Here is a 25587-nt window from a genome sequence, read left to right on the forward strand (position 1 = left end):
TCTTGTCTTAAGCACCACCACTTCAGGGAAAGGATCATTAGTGTCCATCCTAACTATCATAATTTTTCACAGCTCCCTCACTTTTTCCTCTCAACAATTTCCATTCCATGGAAAATAAACACACCTTCTGCTACCCTTTCTTAGAGAGTGGGACTGGTAAATCTAGTACCCCTGGATGACAAGGTTAAAAAGGGAATCTTTCAGATATTCTTATCTTAATAATCTCAAAAGCCTAGACGAATATAAAAAGCAAGGGGGTGAAGTTAAAGAGACTTTAGGAATTCAAAGAGGTCATGAAAAAAATCAAAATAAAATCAAGTCTAGAGATACCTTATAAAGACTCAAAGACCAAGGGTGTAACTAAGGACAGGGTTGCAAGTAGGACAGAAGGATGTTTTAAGAAAGACTTTTACACTAAAGGCATTTATACTTGCAGTTATTACGCTGGCTGAATTGACATCAAGGACATCCAGTAATCATACAGTTTTTGTGGTGTGCATTAGTAGTGGTTCCTGGGGTGGTGGGAGTTCCTAAGGAGGCAATGGAGATGGGGGGAAAGCTGAGGGATTCCAGGCTTAATTTAAGAAATTAATTACTTATTATAAGAATTGATCCTCTGCCTCATAATTGATTACCATCATTGTGCAATCACCTCATCTCTTGTTAACTAAGCGTTCTCTTAGACTTTGCTTGAAGCACTTTGAAATGCAATGCCACACTTTCATATTCGCACAACATGAGAAATCTGGACTGAAGAAATCGTGTTATTTCTGGACCCAGCCCGTGCATTATTGCTGTTCACTACTGTAGTACAGTGTTAGTATGATTCCCATAGTCTAATCACATAGTGACACAATTCCTGTGAAGTAGGGGATGGAGTTCAATGGGGTAAAGTTCAGAACCTGCCCTTTCAAATAGTCTTGACATTTCTCTAGCCCATGGGCCAACCAAGATGTTGCTGCCCCACTTTATGTACCTTCAGGGAGAGAGTTAGGTTTTGCCTAAGCTATGATGATGTCATAACTTGTGTGAAAATGTTTTATCAAATGAGGCAATGAAACTGTTCAGCTCCTTGAACATTTGAAGAAAATACACTCTGATAATGCAAACAAGAACTTTTCTTAATTTCAGTCACTGAAAACTCAGAAACAGAAACCACTTCAAAGCATGTTTGCCAGCACTTCACAACAAAACGGTGATGGTTTGCAGCTTCATATAACATTTTGTGGTTCATTGCCAAATCTGGAAAGCCCTACACAATTGAAAAAGAACTGATTCTGCAAGCAGTAAGGGAGCTTCTGAGTACAATTTGCATAAGTCTCCGGTTCAAATAATTAAAGTGATTCCACTCAGCAACAACTCTTTTCAAAGACAAATAGATGAAATGTCTGAGAACATGGAAGACAAATTGTGCAACATACTTTGGACAATAGAATTTGCTCTGCAGTAGGACAAGTCAAATTTTCAGACAATGAATCTTTGCTTCTTGGTTATGTCTGCTCCATAGAGGATGAAGGCATGGTTCAAGAATTGTTATTTGCAAGGGACTAGAAACAGGTATGAAGGAGAAGTCAATATTTTGGTTTGTTGAGCAATGTTTCAAAGAGGACATTCTGCTCACTGACACTCTTGCTTGTGCAACACCATCAATGACAGGATGCTACCATGGGGTCACTACTTTCTTGAAAAAAAGCTGTAACTGACATATTTACTAATCACAGTGTAATTCACATTCAACACCTTGTTGCAAAAAAACTGTGTTCAGCTGCACAAATCATTAAATGCTGTTATCACACAGTAAAAAAAACAAGTCCCATGCTCCCAATTCCCAACTATTTCAAGAACTTTGTGTTTAGAATAATGAACAGCTTGACCGTTTGCTAGTGCATACACAATAGCTCTCGAAAGGAAACTACCAGAGATGATTTAATGGTTCTTTTGAAACTGTGATAACATTTTTTGAAGACTTGAATGCTTCATTCAGTAACCCAGTCAAGAATATTAGGCATGGCATTCTTTATTTGTTAGAATTATTCTCAAAGTAATGAAATCAATCTTCAATTGCAAGGAAATGATGTGAATCTTATCAAAGTCAAATCAGTTGACTCTACATTTAGAGTAACAGTCAAGAGTACAGTACGGCACAGAAACAGGCCATTTAAACTGCCTACTCCCTACCCTCCATACCCCTACTATCCACGTACCTATCCAAACTTACCTTAAACTTTGAAATCAAGCTTGCACGCACAATTTCTGTCCAAGTTAACTATTTAAGTGCAACATTGGCTGTCACGATCTTTTCCAATTTCTGAGCCTTTCTTTCAAAGCAATGAAACAGACCGCAAATTACAGAACATAGGGGACTGAGTCTCCTTCTGAAATTCAGCTTGATATTGAGAAGCTGATATCACTGCACCAAGCTCATCCATCTCATTGAATGGTGAGAAAGCAATGAAGTAGTGAATTGTTGGACTACTAATATATGCCCTAAAATTGTTGAAGAAAATTATTTTTACTCTATTTAAATAAAGAAATTATATTATTTGCAGGTTTAACAGATTTGAATAACTTTGCAATTACTTGTCACTGCTTTGAATTTGCAGTTCCTATATTCTTTCACTGTGCATCACAAACCAAAATTTTTTATAGTTTTTGGGTGTTGGCTGGAAAGGGAGCTGGAGAGCTGGGGATGCGGTTTGGAAGTGAGGATGTGGAAGGAGGAGGTAACCCAAGAAGGTTTTGGAACCACTGCTTTAGCAGATGTGGGGCATAAGAAGTAACATTTCCTCCTCTGTTAACACTTAGAGTGAACTTGGGTAAAAATTCATACTAAGAATCATTACTGACTTTTTGTTACTTAATCCCGGCAACTTCATGGAAGAGAGGAGCAGCAGAATGTGGAACACTGGAGCATACAGTACAGGGATAGGCCCTTTGGCTCGCAATGTCATGCCACTCAAATTAAGCAAATGACACCTAATCTCTTCTGCCTGCTCATGGCCCACAATCCTCCATTCTCTGCAAATCCATGTGCCTATCTAAGAGCCCCTATCATACCTGCTTCCACCACCACCCCTGGTAGTGCTTTCCAGGCATCCACCACTCTCTATGTAAAAAAACGCATAAGGTGACCCCCCCACCCACACCTTAAATGCATATCCCCTAATATTAGCAACACACACAAAATGCAGCAGGCCAGGCAGCATCTATAGGAAGAGATCAAAAGTCAAAGTCTGTCCCGAGCCTTGTGGCCCATCAGGTGGCCTGGTGCTTATGTCGGTTTCCGTGGCGTGAAGCAACTGAGAGTACGAGACTCCCCCCGCCCCCCCGGATAGGACGCCAGTCTATCGCGAGGTTAACCCCCAGCATTTGCCGGTACCCATTCTCAGCTGGGTGGACTGGAGAATTGTGTGGTTAAGTGCCTTGCTCAAAGACACAACACGCTGCCTTGGCCGAGACTTGAACCCATGACCTTCAGATCGTGAGCCCAATGCCCTAACCACTTGGCCACGTGCCACACACATAGGAAGAGGTACAGTGGATGTTTTTGGGCTGAGACTCTTCGTCAGGACTAATTGAAAAAAGAGGTAGTAAGAGATTTGAAAGTGGGAGGGGGAGATCAGAAATGATAGGAGAAGACAGGAGGGGGAGGGATGGAGCTAAGAGCTGGACAGTTGATTGGCAAAAGGGATACAAGACTGGAGAAGGGAGAGGGTCATGGGATGAGAGGCCTAGGGAGAAAGAAAGGGGGAGGGGAGCACCAGAGGAAGATATAGTGAGAGGGACAGAGGGAGAAAAAAGAGAGAAAGAAAGGGGTGGGGGAATAAATAATAAATAAATAAGGGATGGGGTAAGAAGGGGAGGAGGGGCATTAACGGAAGTTAGAGAAATCAATGTTCATGCCATCAGGTTGGAGGCTACCCAGGCTTCTTTCAGTTAGTCCTGACGAAGGGTCTCAGCCCGAAATGTTGACTGTACCTCTTCCTATAGATGCTGCCTGGCCTGCTGTGTTCCACCAGCATTTTGTGTGTGTTGCTTGAATTTCCAGCATCTGCAGATTTCCTCGTGTTTGCATCCCCTAATATTAGATATTTTGACTGTAGGAAAAGGACACTAGCTGTCCCCTCTATCTCTCCTCACAAAATTTTATAACTTTAGCTGAACAAGATCCAGTCAGAACTTGAAGCATAGAATAGAACAGGCTCTTTTAACCCTCGATGACTATGCCAGCCGTGGTGCCTATCCGAATTAACCCATCAGCCTATGGTCTGCATCCCTCCATTCCCTGCCTGTTCACGTCTTTCTAAAAGCCTCTTTCGAACTGCTGTCGTATGTTTCCGCACTTCCCAGGCACCCCCACTCTGTAAAAACTTGCCTCATGAGTGTCCTTTAAACTTTCCATCCCGCTGCCTTCAGATACGCGCGGGCTGAATCGTTCCTGAGTAAGTGCCTGTGATCGACCAGGTAACTGGCTGTGCCCAGCCTGGCGTGCATTCAGACGGAGGGGGAGGCACCACCAACTCAGTTGAAGTTGCTGCTGTTTCCAGGGCTGGTGGAAGCGCGGACTGCCTCCGGACCTCACGAGAGCCGTGTCAGCAGAGCAGAGGAATTTGTCTTCCAGTTGCAGTCGGTCTCATTGCGAGCTGTAACACATGGCACATGGAAAAGGTAGGTGATGCCCGGCGAGAAGATGGCAGTGGGCTAGCAAGTCTTTCAGTAAGTAACTTTCAGATGTCTTGTGCGCTTATCTTACCTTTTTAATATCTTAAGCAATCATTAAACCAACATGTTACCATTTACAATTGAAATGCTGATGTCTGCGCTAAAGCGTTTGATTCTTCTCTACTGGATCTTTGAATTTTATTTTTAAACTATTTCACTAGATTGTTAGGAAAGCTGGTATTTATCACCTACAGTATACCTAAATACACCCCCATCACAGCGAAGGGCGATTTCATTTGTGAGTTGTATCCAAATCAGATGGGGTAGGGACTGCAGATTCCACCCCCCCCCCATTATCAGGAGGGGTCTTAACGACAATCCCGTGAGTTACATAGTCATAATTTGATGCTAGCTGGTTAGACAGGGTTTATTTCGTGTGTTGAACTCAGATAATCAGCTTGATGGTTAAACGTCTCTGCTCTGGGCGCTTGCCCAGGAACCAATCAGTTAACTCTGAAGCTATAGTGTGTTTAAGCTAATTCCTTATTAGTAGATGATAATAAATACTGTGACTATATGAAAACAGGTAAAATGGACAGAGTGAAACCATCCTCTGAACTGCAAAGTCACGTGGTAAATTAGTAAATTATTATTGTCTCACGTATGGAGATTCAATGAGAAGCTCGTTTTCACGTCATCCGTACAAATCATTTCATCACATCAGTACAAGGAGGTAGGACAAGGGAAAATCAATAACAGAATGTAGAATAAAGTGTCCCCAAATCCTAGGGACTTACTACTCGGGCACAATTGGGAGCATCCTGACTGGCTGCATCACTGCCGGGTACGGGAACTGTACTTCCCTCAATCGCAGGACTCTGCAGAGAGTGGTGCGGACAGCCCAGCGCATCTGTGGATGTGAACTTGCCACTATGCAGGACATTTACAGCGACAGGTGTGTAAAATGGGCCTGAAAGATCATTGGGGACCCGAGTCACCCCAACTATAAACTGTTCCAGCTGCTACCACCCGGGAAACGGTACCGCAGCATAAAGGCCAGGACCAACAGGCTCCGGGACAGCTTCCTCCACGAGGCCATCAGACTGATTAATTTACAGGGACACAATTGTATTTCTATGTTATATTGACTATTCTGTTGTATGTCTTACCGTGCATACTATTTACTATAATTTGCACATTGCACATTCAGATGGAGACGTAACGTAAAGATTTTTATTCTTGCATGTGAAGGATGTAAGAAATAAAGTCAATTCGGTTACAGAGAAAGTGCAGTACAGGTAAACAATAAAGTGAAAGGGGAAAGATGATAGATTGAAGGGGAGGAGAGAGAGAGAGAGAGAGATAGATAGATAGATAGATAGATAGATAGATTCCCAAGTGCCAGAAAGCCTAATTTGCTGAATTCGATTCAACTGGCTAGTTACATTAACTGACGGATTTACTGATCAATTGTTGAAAAGATCAGGGTGATTTTCATCCCGGCCATGGTGCCCTGTCCTGTGGGAAATACATGATGGGATTTTTGAATGGGCTTGTGAAACGACACCCAGAGAAACCTGGCGCTGGGTGGTTTTCAGAATCAGACCTCCCTCTGATTATACGTGAGGAAGGAACTGAGCAGGGAGAAGGAAGGGACAGCAGCTGGGACAAGCGCAGAAGTACCTTAAAGGCCGGATCAGTTTTGAGAGGTTTGCAAAAGTCTGAAATCCAATTGGGTAGATGGAAAGGCCAGCGTGTTGCTGGAAATCTGCCCTCCAGTCCTCCCTCCCTCCCTCCTCTCTAGTTGTTCCGACTTACCTTTGGAAATCCTGTTAGAGAAGGTGCTGGAAGCTCCTCTATCATTGGATCAAAAAGGCAACTCAGTTCCCGCATTCTTGTATGCCCACCTCTCCTACATACAGTAGATATAAAAAAAATCTCATCCTGCTCTGAGGAGACAGTAATAGAACATTGATAGAGACAGTATAGCATAGGAACTGTCTCTTCAGCTCCTGTTGGCTGCGTCGACCATGATACCAAATGAAACTGATCCCTCCTACCTGCACATAACCCATACCCCTTCGTTCCTTGCCTATTCAATGTCCATCTAAATGCTACTAATCACCTCCCCGTGTCACAACCACCGATTCGGCGGCACAATAGTTATGGCAATTGCGCTTGTGAATTTGGACGTGTCAGCTAATTATTATTTAATTGTGATAGTATTTAACTCCATTCTTGTCATTGTAGTGCTTGTCGAGACTCGGACAGAGCATAGCAATGCTTCGCTGCTGTTTTGCATTCGGCCTTCCCTGAGAGATTGGACTTTCAAATCAACTGACTCTGAAAACCAACAGTATTCGTTTAATGTTTAGACGTTCTTTTCAGCCCCAGTGTAGGCTTCGTTTTCCTTTTGAGAGTTTTAGTTGATGGCCCTGTTTGGCCTAGCATTTATTGTTTTATTTTCCCTTTAACACTGTTGGTATTAAAGTCTGCGAACAATCGACCTGCTTCGGTGTCTCTCACTCCGCAATTGGGCCATGTCCGAACCTGGTAACGCCATGACAATGCATTCCAGGCAACTTCCACTCTTGTTGGTTAAACATCTTGCCCAGCACATCTTCCTCAAACTTTTCCACTCTCACCTTAATGCTATGACCTTTAGTGTTTGGTGTTTCTACCCTGTGAATGAGATTCTGAGCATCTCTTCTATCAATGCCTCTCATAATTTTATGAAATTCTATCCGATCTCCTCTTGGCTTTTGGTACTGCAAAGAAAACAGTCCAAGCGTGTCCAATGTGTCCTAGTGGCTAAAATCCAGGCAACAGTTATAATGGGTGACTTCAATCTACATATAGATTGGGTGAACCAAATTGGTAAGGGTGCTGAGGAAGAGGATTTCTTGGAATGTATGTGGGATGGTTTTTTGAACCAACATGTCGAGGAACCAACTAGAGAGCAGGCCATTCTGGACTGGGTATTGAGCAATGAGGAAGGGTTAGTTAGCAATCTTGTTGTGAGAGGCCCCTTGGGTAAGAGTGACCATAATATGATGGAATTCTTCATTAAGATGGAGAGTGATGTAGTTAATTCAGAAACAAAGGTTCTGAACTTAAAGAAGGGTAACTTTGAAGGTATGAGATGTGAATTAGCTAAGATAGACTGGCAAATGATACTTAAAGGGTTGATGGTGGATATGCAATGGCAAGCATTTAAAGATTGCATGGATGAACTACAACAATTGTTCATCCCAGTTTGGTAAAAGAATTAACCAGGGAAGGTAGTGCACCTGTGGCTGACAAGGGAAATTAGAGATAGTATCAATTTCAAAGAAGAAACATACAAATTAGCCAGAAAAAGTGGCACACCTGAGGACTGGGAGAAATTCAGAGTCCAGCAGAGGAGGACAAAGGGCTTAATTAGGAAAAGGAGAAAAAGATTGAGAGAAAGCTGGCAGGCAACATAAAAACTGACTGTAAAAGCTTTTATAGATATGTGAAAAGAAAAAGATTGGTTAAGACGAATGTAGGTCCCTTACAGTCAGAAACAGGTGAATTGATCATGGGGAACAAGGACATGGCAGACCAATTGAATAACTACTTTGGTTCTGTCTTCACTAAGGAGGACATAAATAATCTTCCAGAAATAGTAGGGGACTGAGGGTCTAGTGAGATGGAGGAACTGAGTGAAATACATGTTAGAAGGGAAGTGGTGTTAGGTAAATTGAAGGGATTGAAGGCAGATAAATCCCAGGGCCAGATGATCTGCATCCCAGAGTGCTTAAGGAATTAGCCCAAGAAATAGTGGATGCATTAGTGATAATTTTTCAAAACTCTTTAGGTTCTGGATTAGTTCCTGAGGATTGGAGGGTGACTAATGTAACCCTGCTTTTTAAAAAAGGAGGGAGAGAGAAACCGGGGAATTATAGACTGGTAAGCCTGACATCAGTGGTGGGGAAAATGCTAGAGTCAGTTATCAAGGATGTGATAACAGCACATTTGGAAAGCGGTGAAATCATCGGACAAAGTTTGCATGGATTTGTGAAAGGAAAATCATGTCTGACGAATGTCATAGAATTTTTTGAGGATGTAACTAGTAGAGTGGATAGGGGAGAACCAGTGGATGTGGTATATTTGGATTTTCAACAGGCTTTTGACAAGGTCCCACACAGGAGATTAGTGTGCCAACTTAAAGCACATGGTATTGGGGGTATGGTATTGATGTGGATAGAGAATTGGTTGGCAGACAGGAAGCAAAGAGTGGGAATAAATGGGACCTTTTCAGAATGGCAGGCAGTGACTAGTGGGGTACCGCAAGGCTCAGTGCTGGGACCCCAGTTGTTTACAATATATATTAATGACTTGGATGAGGGAATTAAATGCAGCATCTCCAAGTTTGCGGATGACACGAAGCTGGGTGGCAGTGTTAGCTGTGAGGAGGATGCTAAGAGGATGCAGGGTGACTTGGATAGGTTAGGTGAGTGGGCAAATTCATGGCAGATGCAATTTAATGTGGATAAATGTGAGGTTATCCACTTTGGTGGCAAGAACAGGAAAACAGATTATTATCTGAATGGTGGCTGATTAGGAAAAGGGGAGGTGAAATGAGACCTGGGTGTCATTATACACCAGTCATTGAAAGTGGGCATGCAGGTACAGCAGCTGGTGAAAAAGGCGAATGGTATGCTGGCTTCATAGCAAGAGGATTCGAGTACAGGAGCAGGGAGGTACTACTGCAGTTGTACAAGGCCTTGGTGAGACCACACCTAGAGTATTGTGTGCAGTTTTGGTCCCCTAATCTGAGGAAAGACATTCTTGCCTAGAGGGAGTACAAAGAAGGTTCACCAGATTAATTCCTGGGATGGCAGGACTTTCATATGATGAAAGACTGGATCGACTAGGCTTATACTTGTTGGAATTTAGAAGATTGAGGGGGGATCTTATTGAAACGTATAAAATTCTAAAGGGTTTGGACAGGCTAGATGCAGGAAGATTGTTCCCAATGTTGGGGAAGTCCAGAACGAGGGGTCACAGTTTGAGGATAAAGGGGAAGCCTTTTAGGACAGAGATGAGGAAAAACTTCACACAGAGAGTGGTGAATCTGTGGAATTCTCTGCCACAGCAAACTGTTGAGGCCAGTTCATTGGCTATATTTAAGAGGGAGTTAGATATGGCCCTTGTGGCTAAAGGGATCAGGGGGTATGGAGAGAAGGCGGGTACAGGGTTCTGAGTTGGATGATCAGCCATGATTGTACTGAATGCCGGTGCAGGCTCGAAGGGCCGAATGGCCTACTCCTGCACCTATGTTTCTATTTTTCATCCTGGTGCACATCCTCCTCACTCAGTCCAAAGCTGCCCCATCCTTCCTGGAATGGGGCAGCCTGAGCTGTACAGTATTAGTTGGAAATACTTCAGGAGGTTTCATTTCATGGCCGGCTCCGCCCCTTATTGGTCATCTAACATGTTCATGGGATCTTCCTTCACTTCATCAATTAACTATTGAACAGACTTGCTCAGATTGTCATTGATTAGCTATTGAACTGAACAGTTATAATTAATGAATAAAATCACTGTATTTTTAATTTGATGATTTTCTTCTCCCTTTCTTGCATTCTCTTCGGTCTTCCAGAGTCTCCAGAAGAGCTGTGCAGAATTAGTGACTCTGTGTAGGGTCAGTTTACCCAGTGAAACTGGATGACGTGATGTGTGGTGTTTTACTGCTCTGACATTGTCTTCTCCTCAAAACATCTTTTTAAACACTCCTTTGTGACAGAGCATTATAAATTCATGCTTGGAACTTACGTAACTTTGTCTATCGCTTGGGCAATGTAGCATCATTTCCTCCACCTCTTCTCACACTCATCATTGAGTTCTAACTCTCAATCCTTTCCTTTCCTTTCCTTTCCAGGTCCATCGTAACCCGGGGGTTGCAACTGACGAAGAGGACGTGAAAGACTTATCTTGAATACACCTCCTTTCTCCACCTTAAACAGGCAGGTACCAGCACACACATTAACTCTTCATAAAGTCTGGAGCCTACTTACATAGAGCAGTACAGTAGAGGAACAGGCCCTTTGGCTCATGATGTCATGCTGTCAATCAAAACTAATCCCACCTCCTTGCCCATGGTCTTTATCAATAGGATAGGATATAGGAACAGAATTAGGCCATTCAGCCCATCAAGTCTGCTCTGCCGTTTAATCATGCTTAATTATTTTGTCAACTTCACTCTCCCGCCTTTTCCCTTCACCCCTTTACAATCAAGGACCTATCCATCTCTCCCTTATAAATGCAAGACATTCTACAGATGTTGGAAATCCGGAACAACACTTACAAAATGCTGAAGAAGCTCCAGAAACTCAGTAGGTCAGGCAGCATCTATAGAGATGAATAAACGGTCATCATTTCGGGTCAAGACCCTTCTTCAGGATTGGAAGGGAAGGGGGAACACACTGGTGAGGGGAGGGGAAGGACAATTAGCTGGAAGGTGATAGGTGAAGTCAGATGGGTGGGAATATTAAAGGGCTAGAGAAGAAGGAATCTGATAGGAGAGGCGAGTTGACCAAAAGAGAAAGGGAAGGAGGAGGAGCACCAGGGGGAGGTGATAGGCAGGTGAGGAAAAGAGGTAAGAGGCTAGAGTGGGGAATAGAAGAAGAGGGAAGGGGGAGGTAAAAAAATTACAGGTAAGAAAAATCGATGTTCATGCCATCAGATTGAAGGCTACCTAGACAGAATATTGCTCCTCGCCCTGAGAAGGGCCTTATGACAAACAAGGAGGCCATGGACTGACATGTCAGAATGGGAATGGGGATTGGAATTAAAATGGTTGACGACTGGGAAATTCCACTATTGGGGGGATGGAGTGGAGATGCTTAATATAGCAGTTCCCCAATTTATGTCAGTTACCTCACCGATTTAGGTGAGGCAACGCTTCACCTGCGAATCCGTTGGGGTCATCTATTGTGCTCCTGATGGCCTCCTCTACATTGATGAGACCCGACGTAAGTTGGAGGACCACTTTGTAGAGCTCCTTCGCTCCATCTGACAGAAGCAGTATTTCCTGGTGGCCAACCATTTTAATTCCTATCCCCATTCCCGTTCCAACATGTCAGTCCATGGCCTCCCCTTTTCCATGAAGAGGCCACTCTCAGGTTGGAGGAGTAACAGTTCATACTCCATCTAGGCAGCCTCCAACCTGATGGCATGAACATCAATTTCTCCATCTGGTATTTTTTTTCCTTCCCCGCTTCCCTCTTTATTCTATTCCCCACACTAGCCTCTTCCTTCTCATCTGCCTGTCACCTCCCCATGGTGCCCCTCCTTCCTCCCTTTCTCCCATGACCCACTCTCCTCTCCTATCACATTCCTTCCTCTCCAGCTCTTTACCTTTCCCACCCACCTGGCTTTACCTAGCACCTTCTAGCCAATACTTCCCTTCTTCCCTCCTTTTTATTCTGGTGTCTTCCCCCTTCATTTCCACTCCTGAGCAAGAGTCTCGGTCCAAGACATTGCCTGTTTATTCACTTATAGTTGCTGTCTCACCTGCTGAGTTCCTCCAGCATTTTGTGTGTGAAACCTTACCCTAACTGCACCAATAACTTGGCCTCCACAGCCCTGTGCGGCAATGACTTTCAGAGATTCACCGCCCTCTGACTGAAGAAATTCCTCCTTATCTCAGTTCTAAAGTGATGTCCCTTTATTCTGAGGCTGTGCGCTCAGATCCAGGACTCCCCTACTAAAGGAAGCATCCTCTCCATCTCCACTTTATCTAGGCCTTTCAGTATCCAGTAGCTTTCAATGAGATCCACCCTCATCCTTCTGAATTCCAGGCCCAGTTTCATCAAATGCTCCTCAAACTTTAATCTTTTCAGTCCTGGGATCTTTCTTGTGAACGTTCTCTGGATCCTCTCCAGGGCAAGCTCAACCTTCCTTATAATTGCTCACAGTATTCCAATTCAGTTTGACCAATGGCTTATAAAGCCTTCTTTGGTCCTTGGTTTTATGTTCTAATCCAATTGCTATGAACGCTATCTCTCAATTCTGCTGCCTGATCATGTGCCTATTGCAGTCCTTTTAAACACTGCTGATGTAACTACTTCCATCACCACCCCTGGCAGGGCTTCCAGGCACCTCCCACTCTCTGTGCAATAAAACTTGCCACACAGCACTCCTTTAAACTTCCCTCATCTCAGCTTAAAGCGAAGCCCTCTATTATTTGACATTTCAACCCTGTGGAAAAATATTGATGATCTACTTTACATATACTGTACCTCTCGTAACCATATATACTTCTACATAGTCCCCTCTTGGCCTCTGAGGAAGAGTATGGTTTCATAGGTCCATCCAGAATGGGGGTGGGGGAGGGTGGTAGAATGGCCCAGGAATTAGTTTTACACAGTGCAAGTCCATGTCCAAGTCCTATTACAGTGGTTGCAGATACCAAACTGAGGCGCTGGTTTGACGGATCTAGACTGATGCTTTTCAACGCTTTCCTTGGCGTTACCCACTCAGGGTCAAATTCACAGAGCCACACAGCATGGAAATAGGCCACCTATCTAAACCGGGGGAGTGCCTGAAGTGGGTGGAGGAGGCAAATATAATAGATGTTTAAGAGGCTCTTTGCCACGTGAACACGCAGAGAATGCAGGGAGATGGACAACGTACAGGCAGAATGGATTGGGTGTCATTAGGTTAATTAACTTGGCACAACATTGTGGGCCAGAGGGCCTCTTCCATTCTGTACTGTTCTATGTTCTATAACTTAATACTCTGTGAAGTGCTTTAGGACATCCAGTTTAGAAATAGGTGTTAAAGAATTGCATAAACTGCAGGTGTGAGAAATCTTGAGCAACACACACAAAATGCTGAAGGAAATCAGCAAGTTAGTCAGCATCTATGGAGGGGAATGAACAGTTGATGTTTCGGACTGGCACCTTTCTTCATGATTAAAGAATTGCATACGGTGTATTGGCCTTCATCAACTGTGGGATTGAGTTCAAGAGCCAAGAGGTAATGTTACAGCTATATAGGAGTCTAGTCAGACCACAATTGGTCACCTCACTACAGGAAGGATGTGGAAACTATAGAAAGGGTGCAGAGGAAATTTACAAGGATGTTGCCTGGATTGGGGAGCATGCCTTATGAGAATAGGTTGAGTGAACTTGGCCTTTTCTCCTTGGAGCAACGGAGGATGAGAGGTGACCTGATAGAGGTGTATAAGATAATGAGAGGCATTAATCGTGTAGATGGTCAGAGGCTTTTCCCCAGGGCTGAAATGGCTAACACGAGAGGGCACAGTTTTAAGGTGCTTGGAAGTAGGTACAGAGGAGATGTCAGGGGTAGGTTTTTTACCCAGAGAGTGGAATGGGCTGCCGGCAACAGTGGTGGAGGCAGATACGATAGGGTCTTTTAAGAGACACCTGGATAGGTATATGGAACTTAGAAAAGTAGAGGGCTACGGGTAGCCCTAGGTAATTTCTAAAGTAAGTACGTGTCCAGCACAGCATTGTGGGCCGAAGAACTGTATTGTGCTGTAGGTTTTCTATGTTTCTATTTATCATTACTGGCAAGCATGAAGCCATTGGTATGTTGGGAAATTCTATTCGGTTCACTTTCATGCGAATCTTTTAAAAGTGAGACAGGATGAGTTCAGGGCCTGCCTGCTCTTGCTAGAGTGAAGGTTAATGTTTAGTGAGGGACAGTGAGGGTCCTGTCAGGAAAAAGGTGGTAGAGGCAGGAACAGTTACTTAAGAGGTGTCTGGACAGGTAGTGGAATGAGGGGTATGGAATTAATGCAGGCAAGTGGGAGATTACTATAGAGGGGCTTGATGGTCAACATAGACACAGAGGGCAGAAAGGCCTGTTTCAAAAACTGTACAATACCATGATTCAATCTTGCCAGGTGCATATATTTCGATATATTTGTCTCTGGACTCATTAGCAGTTCAGGAACCAGTGAAGGGACAGACAATAAGTACCAGCCTTAACAGTCATTCCACGTCCTGCAAAAAAATAGGAAAATGGTGCAGCCCCTGGAACTTTAAGCCAGACCAATAGCTCATCGGTCATTCAATTAAACATGTTTCTTTTCTAAAGTAGACCACACGTCTTTCTCTACAAGCACCTCACAGTGAAAGCAGAAGAGGATGACTACACCCTTGAAGTCCAGGAGTTAAGGATGAATTTAACCAAGCTTTCCCTGACGAGGGTAACTCTGGCCGAGGCAATGGTGAACAGGACGAGGAGCTCTACTGCTTTATGTGAACAAGTCAGTGTAGCAGTTGAGGTGTTCTTAATTCTGGGTATCATTAGTCTGCTAGAAAATATTCTGGTTATTGCTGCAATTATTAAGAACAGGAACCTGCATTCACCTATGTACTTCTTTGTCTGCAGCTTGGCAGTGGCGGACATGTTGGTGAGTGTGTCCAATGCATGGGAGACTATTGTGATAACTTTACTCCACAACAGGCGTTTGGTTGTCAAGGACAGCTTTGTCAAACACGTAGACAACGTGTTTGACTCCATGATCTGCACCTCAGTGGTGGCATCCATGTGCAGTCTCTTGGCCATTGCTGTTGATAGATACATCACCATATTTTACGCATTGCGCTACCACCACATCATGAGCATGAAGAGAGCGGCCTTTATTATTGCAGGGATCTGGGCGTTATGCACCGGGTGTGGCATCATTTTCATCATCTACTCCGAAAGCCCAACTGTCATCATCTGTCTTGTCACTATGTTCTTCGTTATGCTGCTCCTCATGGCATTCCTCTATAGCCACATGTTTCTGCTGGCCCGCTCTCACGCCAAGCGGATTGCTGCTATGTCAGGCTCCAACTCCATCCATCAGCAGGCAAGCATGAAAGGTGCCATCACCTTGACAATCCTGCTTGGCATCTTCATTGTCTGCTGGGCACCATTCTTCCTGCACCTCATCCTCATGGTCTCCTGCCCCAGGAACCTTTACTGCACGTGCTTCATATCACACTTCAACTTGTATCTGATCCTCATCATGTGTAACTCGATCATTGACCCACTCATCTACGCCTTCCGCAGTCAAGAAATGCGGAAGACGTTAAAGGAGATCATTTGCTGCCATAGTTTAAGGGCAGTTTGTGGACTTACTGTCAAGTGAGACTACAGTGAGTGAAGGTTGTTGGCTTTTAAAGGTTCCAATAACTAAATATAGTGGAAGTCATGATCTGATACAGTTTTTAGCACAACTTCTCTTCTTGTCCACTTGTCCCTCTGGGAATATGCTCTAGTGTTTAGTTTGTATCTTTTAACAGTACAGCTGTATTCTGAGGAGCTTTGAGTCCCTCCTCTGGTTAATTTCTCCTGCCAAGAAACCCCACCACCTTGCATTTATCTGTATTGAATTTCAAATGCCCAGGGAAAAGTGAGAGAGAGAAAAAAAACTCTCCTGGTGCTGGAAACCTGAAGTAAGGATGGAAAATGCTTAGCACAGGTCTGGCAACATCTGGAAGGTCTGGCAACACCCAAAACTAGGAAACATTAGAAAATAAGCAGAGGAGAGGAAGGGGTGGATTGCTAATAAAGTGGTTGAGACCCTGAGAGAGTGAACAATGCAAATGATTTTTCTGTAACAGAGAGTTTGAAGCTTCTTAATTACTGCTGATCTTCCTTGAGAAGGTGTAAATAAAGCACAGAACACAAAACACTGCAGCATAGCCCACGATGTTACCCCAACCTCTATAAACCTACTCCATGGTCAATCTGTCCCATCCTTCCTACACGACCCATACCACTCCACTTTTCTTACATCCATGTGTCTAAGAGTCTTGAAGTTACCAATGTATCAGCCTCTACCACCATCCCTGGCAGTGCATTCCAGGCATCTACCACTCTGTGTAAAAACCTACCGTTGACATCTTCCCTAAACTTTGCTCCACTCATCTTTAATAGAGAGGAAAGAATGAGGCAAGAGGAGAAGGATAAATCCCTGGAAGAGTCAGTTACTGTCTTCTGATAGAAGGTCATCAACCTGCACCATTAATTCTGTTTTTCTCTCTCCACTGAACTGTGTGATATGCTGAGTAGTTTCCAACATACTCCTTTACTTTAAGTTTCCAGTAGCTCTGGGGGCTTTGCTATTGCTTGCTTGGTGGGTGGTTGGAGCTGATGGAACAGACTGGGGGAGGGTTGATGCTTTGCCACTGCTTGTGCATGGGAGGGGGTGGGGGTCTTTGGGGTTGTAGTGTTTTTCTGTCATTCATTCTTTGGGGTTTTCTTCTGTTTTGTGGATGTTTGTGAAGAGTAAGAATTTCAGGTTGTATACTATATACATTTTCTGATATTAAATGGAACCATTGAACTGTGTTGTTCTGTATTTCTGATTTCTAACATTAGCTATTTCCCTGTCTCTGTCCTCATTCATCTCCCTCTACTGACACCTTTGCTTGACAGATAAACTGAGATTAACACAAAAGCACAAGAAAATTGGAGCAGGAGTAGGCCACAGGCCTCTCAAGACTGCCTCAAATTCAATGGGATCACGGCTGATCTATGCTGGCTTCAATTCCTCTTCAGTGCCAATTCCTCATTACCCTCAATTTTTTTAACCTTTCAAATATTTATCTACCTCCACTTTAAGTCACGGAGTTATACAACATTGAAACAGGCCCACCAGCCAAAATGGTCCATGAGGTTCAAGATATCCCATCTAAGCTAGTCCCCTTTGCCCGAAACTATTATTTTCCACAATGATGTTTGTGGTGACATTTTATCAAATGCCTTCTGGACATCCAAGTATGTTACATCTACTAGTTTCTCAAAATAAACAGCACATTACCGTCTTAAAAACTTCAATAAATAGATCAAATATAATTCCTCCTCCCTCCCAAAAAGGTTGACTTTGTCCAACTATCTTGAGTTTGTCTAAGTGCCCTGCTGGATTGTCTTTTGTAATAGCTGTTAATTTATCTTTTAGAATGAACTATCAGACCTAAATCGTTAACTAACATACATGGTTTAGAAGGAGTAATTAATGAGACTGAGACACAAGATGCTGGGATCTGGAGCTAAACACAATCTTCTGCAGAAACACAGCAGGCCAGGAAGCCTCTGCAGAGGGAAAGAAATGGTTGACATTTCAGGCCAAGTACATACATTAAATAGATAAATTCTTGAAAAGCAAGGGAGTTGAAGTTCCAGCTTATTGTTATGGGCATAAATACAAAGGAAAAAATTAGAAACAGAATCAGGTTTAATATTGGCATATGTCATGAAATCTGTAGTTTTGCAGCAGCAATATATTGCAATATGTAATAAAAGCTATAAATTACAATAAGAAAATTATAAAAATAAAACTAAATAAGTAGAGCAAAAAGAAAGCAAAAAGTTAGCTTTTTACAGCAACAGCACATTGTTAAATATCGTTTATACTCCCTCACAAAATGTTCCTGAGTGTGTTATTTCTTTAGATGCCGAGAAAGCTTTTGATAGAGTAGAATGGCCTTATTTATTTAAGGTGCTTGAAATGTTTAATTTTAGCTTGAAATTTATATCCTGGATTAAACTGTTATATTACTCCCCTGTAGCCTCGGTTCGTACTAACTCCTTAAACTCACCTTTTTTTCCTCTCTTTCGTGGTACTCGACAAGGCTGTCCTCTTAGTCCCCTATTATTTGATATTGCATTAGAACCTCTTGCAATTGCTATTCGAGAATCTTTAAATATTACTGGGATAACTCGGGGATTAAAGTCCCATAAATTATCACTCTATGCTGATGATTTACTTTTATATATTTCTAATCCTGAGAGATCCATTCCTGCTGTTTTAGAGTTATTAGCACAATTTGGTCTTTTCTCAGGTTATAAATTAAATCTTAGTAAGAGTGAACTTTTTCCGATTAATAAACATCTTCCCTTATATTATAAATTTCCATTTAAATTGATTAATAATTACTTTTCATATCTTGGGATTAAAATTACTTGTAAACATAAAGATTTATTTAAGACTAACTTTTTACCATTAATAGACCATATTACTCAACTTTCATCTAAATGGTTTCCCTTATATTTAACTTTGATTGGTCGTATTAATGCAGTTAAGATGTTTTTTTTGCCAAAATTTTTATATGTGTTTCAGGCATTACCAATTTTCGTTCCTAAATCTTTTTTTGATAAAGTTGACTCTAAAATTTCTTCATTTATTTGGCAGAACAAGAATCCGAGACTGGGTAAAATACATTTACAGAAAGCTAAGAGAGATGGAGGTTTAGCATTACCTAACTTTAGATTTTATTATTGGGCTATTAATATTCGACATATGAAATTTTGGTTACTTGACCGGGACATACTATTTATTCCTAAATGGGTAGCATTGGAATTACAATCTGTTCAGGGTTATACACTTGGTTCTATTTTAGGTTCCTCTCTTCCTTTTGATTCGAAACGTCTTAAGCAGGTCTCTAACCCGATAGTTAAATATGCTTTGCGCATTTGGTTTCAATTCAGAAAATTTTTTGATCTTAATCAATTCGGGTTAGCGATTCCTATTTTAGGTAACATATTTTTTCCTCCCTCTTTTACGGATCGCGCTTTTCAAACTTGGAAGACTAAGGGTATTTTACGGTTTTTGGATTTATTTTTAGATGGTTCCCTTATGTCTTTTGAACAATTATCTAATAAATATAACTTATCAAGAATACATTTTTTTAGATATTTACAAGTTAGAAATTTCCTAAGTACTATACTTACTTCCTTTCCAATGCTTCCTCCTATATATATTTTAGATTCGATAATTAACCTTAATCCATGTCAGAAAGGTGCATCGGCTATGATTTATAATATTATTATGAAACTTAGGAAAGCTCCATTTGATAAGATTAGGGTAGATTGGGAACAGGAATTGGGGCTTACCATTTCTGTGGATGATTGGGGGCAGATTTTACAATTAGTTAATACTTCCTCTATTTGTGCTAAACATTCCCTAATTCAATTTAAAGTGGTTCATAGAGCACATATGTCCAAAGATAAGTTAGCGCGTTTTTACTCGCATATTAATCCTTTCTGTGATAGATGTTCGGGGCAGATAGCCTCTTTAACTCATATGTTTTGGTCTTGCCCTACTTTGGAAACTTTTTGGAGAGATATTTTCAATATTATTTCTAAGGTATTAAATATAGATATCTCTCCTCACCCTATTACTGCTATCTTTGGACTACCTAAAATTTCTAGTAATCTTTCCCCTTCAGCGCGTAGAATGATTGCATTTCTTACTTTAATGGCGAAAAGATGTATTTTACAACATTGGAAAGAGCTTAATGCTCCAACTACCTTTTTTTGGTTTTCTCAGACGATTTTATGTTTGAATCTGGAGAAAATTAGAAGTAACCTTTATGATTCTTCATTTAAATTTGAACAGATTTGGGGACCTTTTATTCGATATTTTCATTTAATGTAATATTTACCCTTCTTGTTTTCTCTTCACTGTTTTAATGGAGGTCGGGATTGAGGACGTGATTTTAAGTTTAACTCTGTTTGGTTTCAAGTTAGCCCATTGCTTTGCTTTGCTTTTAGTTAGTTGCACGGTGGGTTTTTTTTTTGGGGTTTTTTTTTTCTTTTTTTCCATTGATATATATAAAATCTAGTATACTATTATGTTATCTTGGTTTCTTATGCTTAAATTACATTGTTTGTAGTATTTTCTTTTTGGTATTGTTATCTTTTGGAATTTTATTATACTTTAACATTGTATTAATGTTTATATGGCTTACCTTTTTTGTATACTTACTCAATAAAAAGATTTAAAAAGAAAGAAAAAGAAAGACACCTCTTCAGTAAAATGAGTGAACTTCAGCTTTCAATATATAAAGAGAAGTGATAAAATATTCATTAAATCTGAAAAGGTCATTAATCAGGATCAGTATTTAGTCTGTTCAGTTGAATATTTCTCAAAGGAACATCTGTTTGACTAATGTTTAATATGTATTCTCTTACATATGTTTAATGTGTATTCTCTTACATATCTTAAATGCTTTGTTAATATGTTAGCTATAAATTCCCTATGGTTCTTTTTATGTGCTGCTTTGTATTAAGTTAACAAATCTAGTGCTATCCCATCTTATTGTGCATGTGTATCTGAAGTGATGCTTGTATGAATTCAGTAAAGTACACTTTTCTATTTGTATATATTAAGTTGTATGTGATACTGAAAGCATTACTGATGGAAGATCTTAATGTATGTGAAATGGTTTATCTGTTGAAGAAGCGATTGTTTTGTTACAAATAAGAAATTACATTTGAAGTACCATATGTTTTCTTATTTAAGTAAGCAGTGAATGAAAACTTAATCTATTAGTGTTTCATACATACTTAACCCAAGACAGATGTAGTGAGTCTTGATGTTAAGACATTGGTGCAACACATGGTAATATTAATGCATCAATTGGAGTTATCTGCTTTCATTTCCACATCTCTTATTGTTCTACAAAGGATTCATTCTCAAAATTATGTTGTTGTCTCTGCTCCAAAAGTCAGGTAATAAAGAATGTTGTGTAAGATGTAAGTTGCTTCACAACTTCAAGATGTCCCAGGAGCTTTATAGGCAATAAAGGCATTTTGAAGTATTGTCATAGTTGTATTGCCAGAAGCAAATCAAGTTGCGCACAGCAAGGTCACATGGACTGGAATGTGACCGTGTACCAGTCAATTGAATTTTTTTATATATAAGGGTAGTAGAGTAAGTCAAGGCAAGTCAAGTTTATTGTCATTTAACTGTATACATGCATATAATTTATATAACCATATAATGTATATAGAAACGAGACAACTTTTCCTTGAACCAGGGTCTAACACAGATAACACAAGATACTAATGAAGGTAAGGATAAAATGCACACATAAATAACAAGCTAAAGTGCAATCATGTTAAATATTGTAATGCATGGAACAGATTAACTAGTGACACTTTGAATAAATATTGATTTGGTATTTTTACTCATCTTCTGGGGTTTGTAGCGCTTTGGAAATCAAATGAGGAATGGCTTTAATCTGAAAGTCAGAAGTGTATCCCCTCCACACTGCATTTGAGTATTGACCTAGATCATTATGTACAAGTCTATGGAGTTGTCTTGTAGTCAGGGATTGGATGGCTACTAATTACTATGAAAGTATTATGATAGAAGGTTCAAAAATGATCAGAATATGAGCAGAGGACTTGTGACCATTCCCGTGGTCTTTTGGACATTTAGAGTCGTAGAATCATACAGCATATAAATGAGCCCTTTGGCCCAAATAGGCCAAGCTGACCAAAGTTCCTATCCAGCTCAGCCCTTGCTTAATGGTATTGGTCCATGGCATAAAAAAACCTTTCCTATCCATGTACCTGTCCACATATCTTTTAAATGTGGATAAAACACCTGCCTCAACCACTTCTTCTGGCAGCTCATTTCATATATAGACCATGCTTTTGGTGAAAAAGTTGCCCCTCAAATTCCTTTTTAATCTCTCACCTCTCATCTTAAACCTATGACCTTTAGTTCTTGATTAAATTTACATCATTCTTCAGGCCATGACACTCAGGGACTTTGCCTGTATTATGTATTCTTTATTGTAAGTTGTACTGCTGTTGTAATTATATGTGCTATATGTGCCTTGTGCTGTGTGTGACTGTTGGTGCTGTGTCTTTATAATACCTTGACTGCAGAGGTATGCTGTTCTCTTTGGTTGTAATCAAGTGTATGGTCGAATGACAATTAAATTTGATCTTGATAACTTGATTCCCCCACCCTGAGAAAAAGGCTGTCTGCATTCACCCTATCTATGGGCCATTTGTTTTGAAAATTATTAGACAAAGGAGATGAGTGAGGATCAAAGATAGCATGATCCATCCAAAAACTGCAGATCTCCTTAGGCAGATCTTTCCTATACAGACCTTGTGACATTAATAATTTTCTCCTCTGAAATGAAAACTTTAAATACTTGACCAAACCAACTTGTTTGAACTTAAGAGCCCAAATATCAAATGTATCATACCATTCGAAAACTTAATTTAGAATTCCTGTCTTATCTTTATCACTATTCCACAGAGGAATCTTTGCTATAATAACCCTCAGGTTCTGTCGGCTGTGTAAGTCGAGGGAAGCCAATCTCTGGCTCTGCCAAACGGGTGAGATTGAGATGTGAGCCCACCCCGAAACCCCCTGTTTGTGTGGATGCTGAGTGATTTGTTACCCTGTTACAAATCAATACCACAAAATATCAGACAGTACACCAAATACAATTAAACAGTTTAGCTTTATAATTCTTAATTTAACTACAGGGTTAGTGAAGAAAAAGCAAAAAAAAGAAAAGGGCCCATTTTAAATGAAACAGTCTAATGTGCACAAGTTGGAGCTCATGGTTTCCCCTTTGCCGATCCTCCTTCGATCTCCCTGGCCTTTGTCGGATCATGGCTCCACTCCGGCGTCTTCTGGCTTCATCACCCACCAAACAAAAGACCCAGATCACCCCGGTGTCAGGCACACAGCACAAAAACACCCTCCTGTCATTGGACGGCTCACATTCCAAAACACCCGTTATCTCTGACCATAACCCAAACACTGCCTCTATAGAAAGACCATTACATTAGCAGTGAAACCTTTCCCAGGGTGTTACACTATAATTACAAGTCTGCCTTGCTTTATTGCACAATGTTCTTCTTAATTTATTTGCTTGTAATATTGTTCTAGAAAACAATCTTGAATGCGTGCTATGATTAACTCCTTGATTTGATTTATCCAAGGATTTTCCAGATGATTGAAATATCTTTAAAACACACATACAATTGTTTTTCCAGTTTCCTATCTTCTTTTGATTTATCCCAATGATTTCCATAAACTATTCCTCACTGCACTTTCTGTCCATTATTTATCCTTGGCTCCATTCACACTGATTTTCCCTGAGCTATGTTGCATTCTTTATTATCAGGGCTACCGAGATGCGGCTCCTGAGAGACCGTGTTAGGGATCTGGAGCTGCGGCTCGATGACCTACAGCTTATTAGGGAAAGTGATCAGGTGATAGTTAGGATCTACAGGGAGTAAGTCACCTCGAGGCTGCAGGAGTTAGATAAGTGGGTGACTGTCAGGGAAGGGATGGGAAGAGCTCTGATAGTAGAGAGTGCCCCTGTGACCATGCCCCTCAGTAATCGTTATCTTGTTTTGGATGCTGTTGGGGGGGGGCACGGAAATGACCTGACAGGACGACCACTGCGATTGTGTCTCTGGCACTGATCCTGATTCCGTGGTGCATAAGGGAGAGAAGAAGATGAGGAATGTGGTAGTCATCGGGGATTCCATAGTGAGGAGAACAGACAGGAGATTTTGTCAGCCTGATAGAGATATCCCCATGGTGTGTTGCCGCCTAGGTGCCGGGATACAGGATGTCTTGGATCAGGTGCAGAGTATTCTGAAGGGAGAGGGTGAACAGTCAGAAGTCTTGGTACACATTGGTACCAATGACATAGGTAGAAAAAGGGAGGAGGTCCTGAAGAGAGAATTCAGGGAGTTGGGTAGGAAGCTGAAAAGCAGGACCTCCATGGTAGTAATCTCAGGATTGCTGCCTGTGCTACGTGTTAATGAGCTCAAGAATAGCATGATCAGGCATATTAATGCATGGCTGAGAGACTGGTGTATGAAGCTGGGCTTCGGGTTCCTGGATCATTGGGGGCATCTTCTGGGGGAGGTGCGACCTGTACAAAAAGGACGGGTTACACCTGAACCCAAAGGGGTCCAATATCCTAGCAGGCAGGTTTAATAGAGCTGTCAGGGAGGGTTTAAACTAATTTGGCAGGGGGATGGGAACCGGAGTGATAGGGCTGAGGAAGGGGAAAACAGAAACCAAAGATAGTGTGCAACAGATGATGGAAAGGACAGGCAGGAGATGAGGCATAATCACAGCCAGTGGGAAGAGTCAGAAGGCAATAGAGGCGTGGTGCAGTTAAAACAGAAAGCAATAAATACTGGACTGAAAGTGCTATATTTGAATGCATGCAGCATAAGAAATAAAATGGACGGTCTTGAAATTCAGCTACAGATTGGCATGTATGACGTTGTGGCCATCTCTGAAACTTGGCTGAACGACGGCCGCCGTTGGGAGATGAACATCTAAGGATATACGGTATATTGGAAAGACAGGTTAATAGGCAGAGGGTGTAGTGTGGCCCTGTGTATAAGAAATAATATTAAATCATTAGAAAGGGATGACATAGGATCGGAAGGTGTTGAGTCTCTATAGGTTGAGTTAAGAAATGGCAAGGGTAAAAGGGCCCAAATGCCAGTTGTATACAGGCTTCCAAACAGCAGCCGGGATGTGGATTACAAATTACAGCAGAAGATAGAAAAGGCGTGTCAGAAGGGCAATGTCATGATAATCGTTGGGGATTTTAACATGAAAGTGGATTGGGAAAACCAGGCCGGTACTGGACATCAAGAGAGAGAATTTGTAGAATGTCTAAGGGATGCCTTTTTAGAACAACTTGTTGTTGAGCCCACTAAGGGATCGGCTGTGCTGGATTGGGGGTTGTGCAATGATCCAGAGGTGATAAGAGTGCTAAGGAACCCTTAGATAAGAGAGATAAGAGAGGTGATAAGAGAGTTAAGGAACCCTTAGGGAACAGTGATCATGATATGATTGAGCAACACACATCAAAGTTGCTGGTGAACGCAGCAGGCCAGGCAGCATCTCTAGGAAGAGGTACAGTCGACGTTTCGGGCCGAGACCCTTTGTCAGGACTAACTGAAAGAAGAGCTAGTAAGAGATTTGAAAGTTGGAGGGGGAGGGGGAGATCCAAAATGATAGGAGAAGACAGGAGGGGGAGGGATGGAGCCAAGAGCTGGACAAGTGATTGACAAAAGGGATATGAGAGGATCATGGGACAGGAGGCCCAGGGAGAAGGAAAAGGGGGAGGGGGGGAAAAC

At 41.7% G+C, this 25587-nt stretch overlaps 1 protein-coding gene across 1 annotated transcript; it reads left to right on the top strand.

Annotated features, from left to right (window-relative positions):
• The first annotated feature begins 14839 nt into the window (after positions 1-14839).
• Positions 14840-16623, top strand: LOC134342591 (melanocortin receptor 5-like). Its single transcript, XM_063040914.1, has one exon. The coding sequence runs from the start codon at positions 14840-14842 to the stop codon at positions 15797-15799; it is 960 nt and encodes a 319-aa protein (XP_062896984.1). The 3' UTR covers positions 15800-16623.
• The last annotated feature ends 8964 nt before the right edge of the window (positions 16624-25587 follow it).

This window comes from Mobula hypostoma, chromosome 1, assembly GCF_963921235.1.
Source record: "Mobula hypostoma chromosome 1, sMobHyp1.1, whole genome shotgun sequence".
Taxonomy (NCBI): domain Eukaryota; kingdom Metazoa; phylum Chordata; class Chondrichthyes; order Myliobatiformes; family Myliobatidae; genus Mobula; species Mobula hypostoma.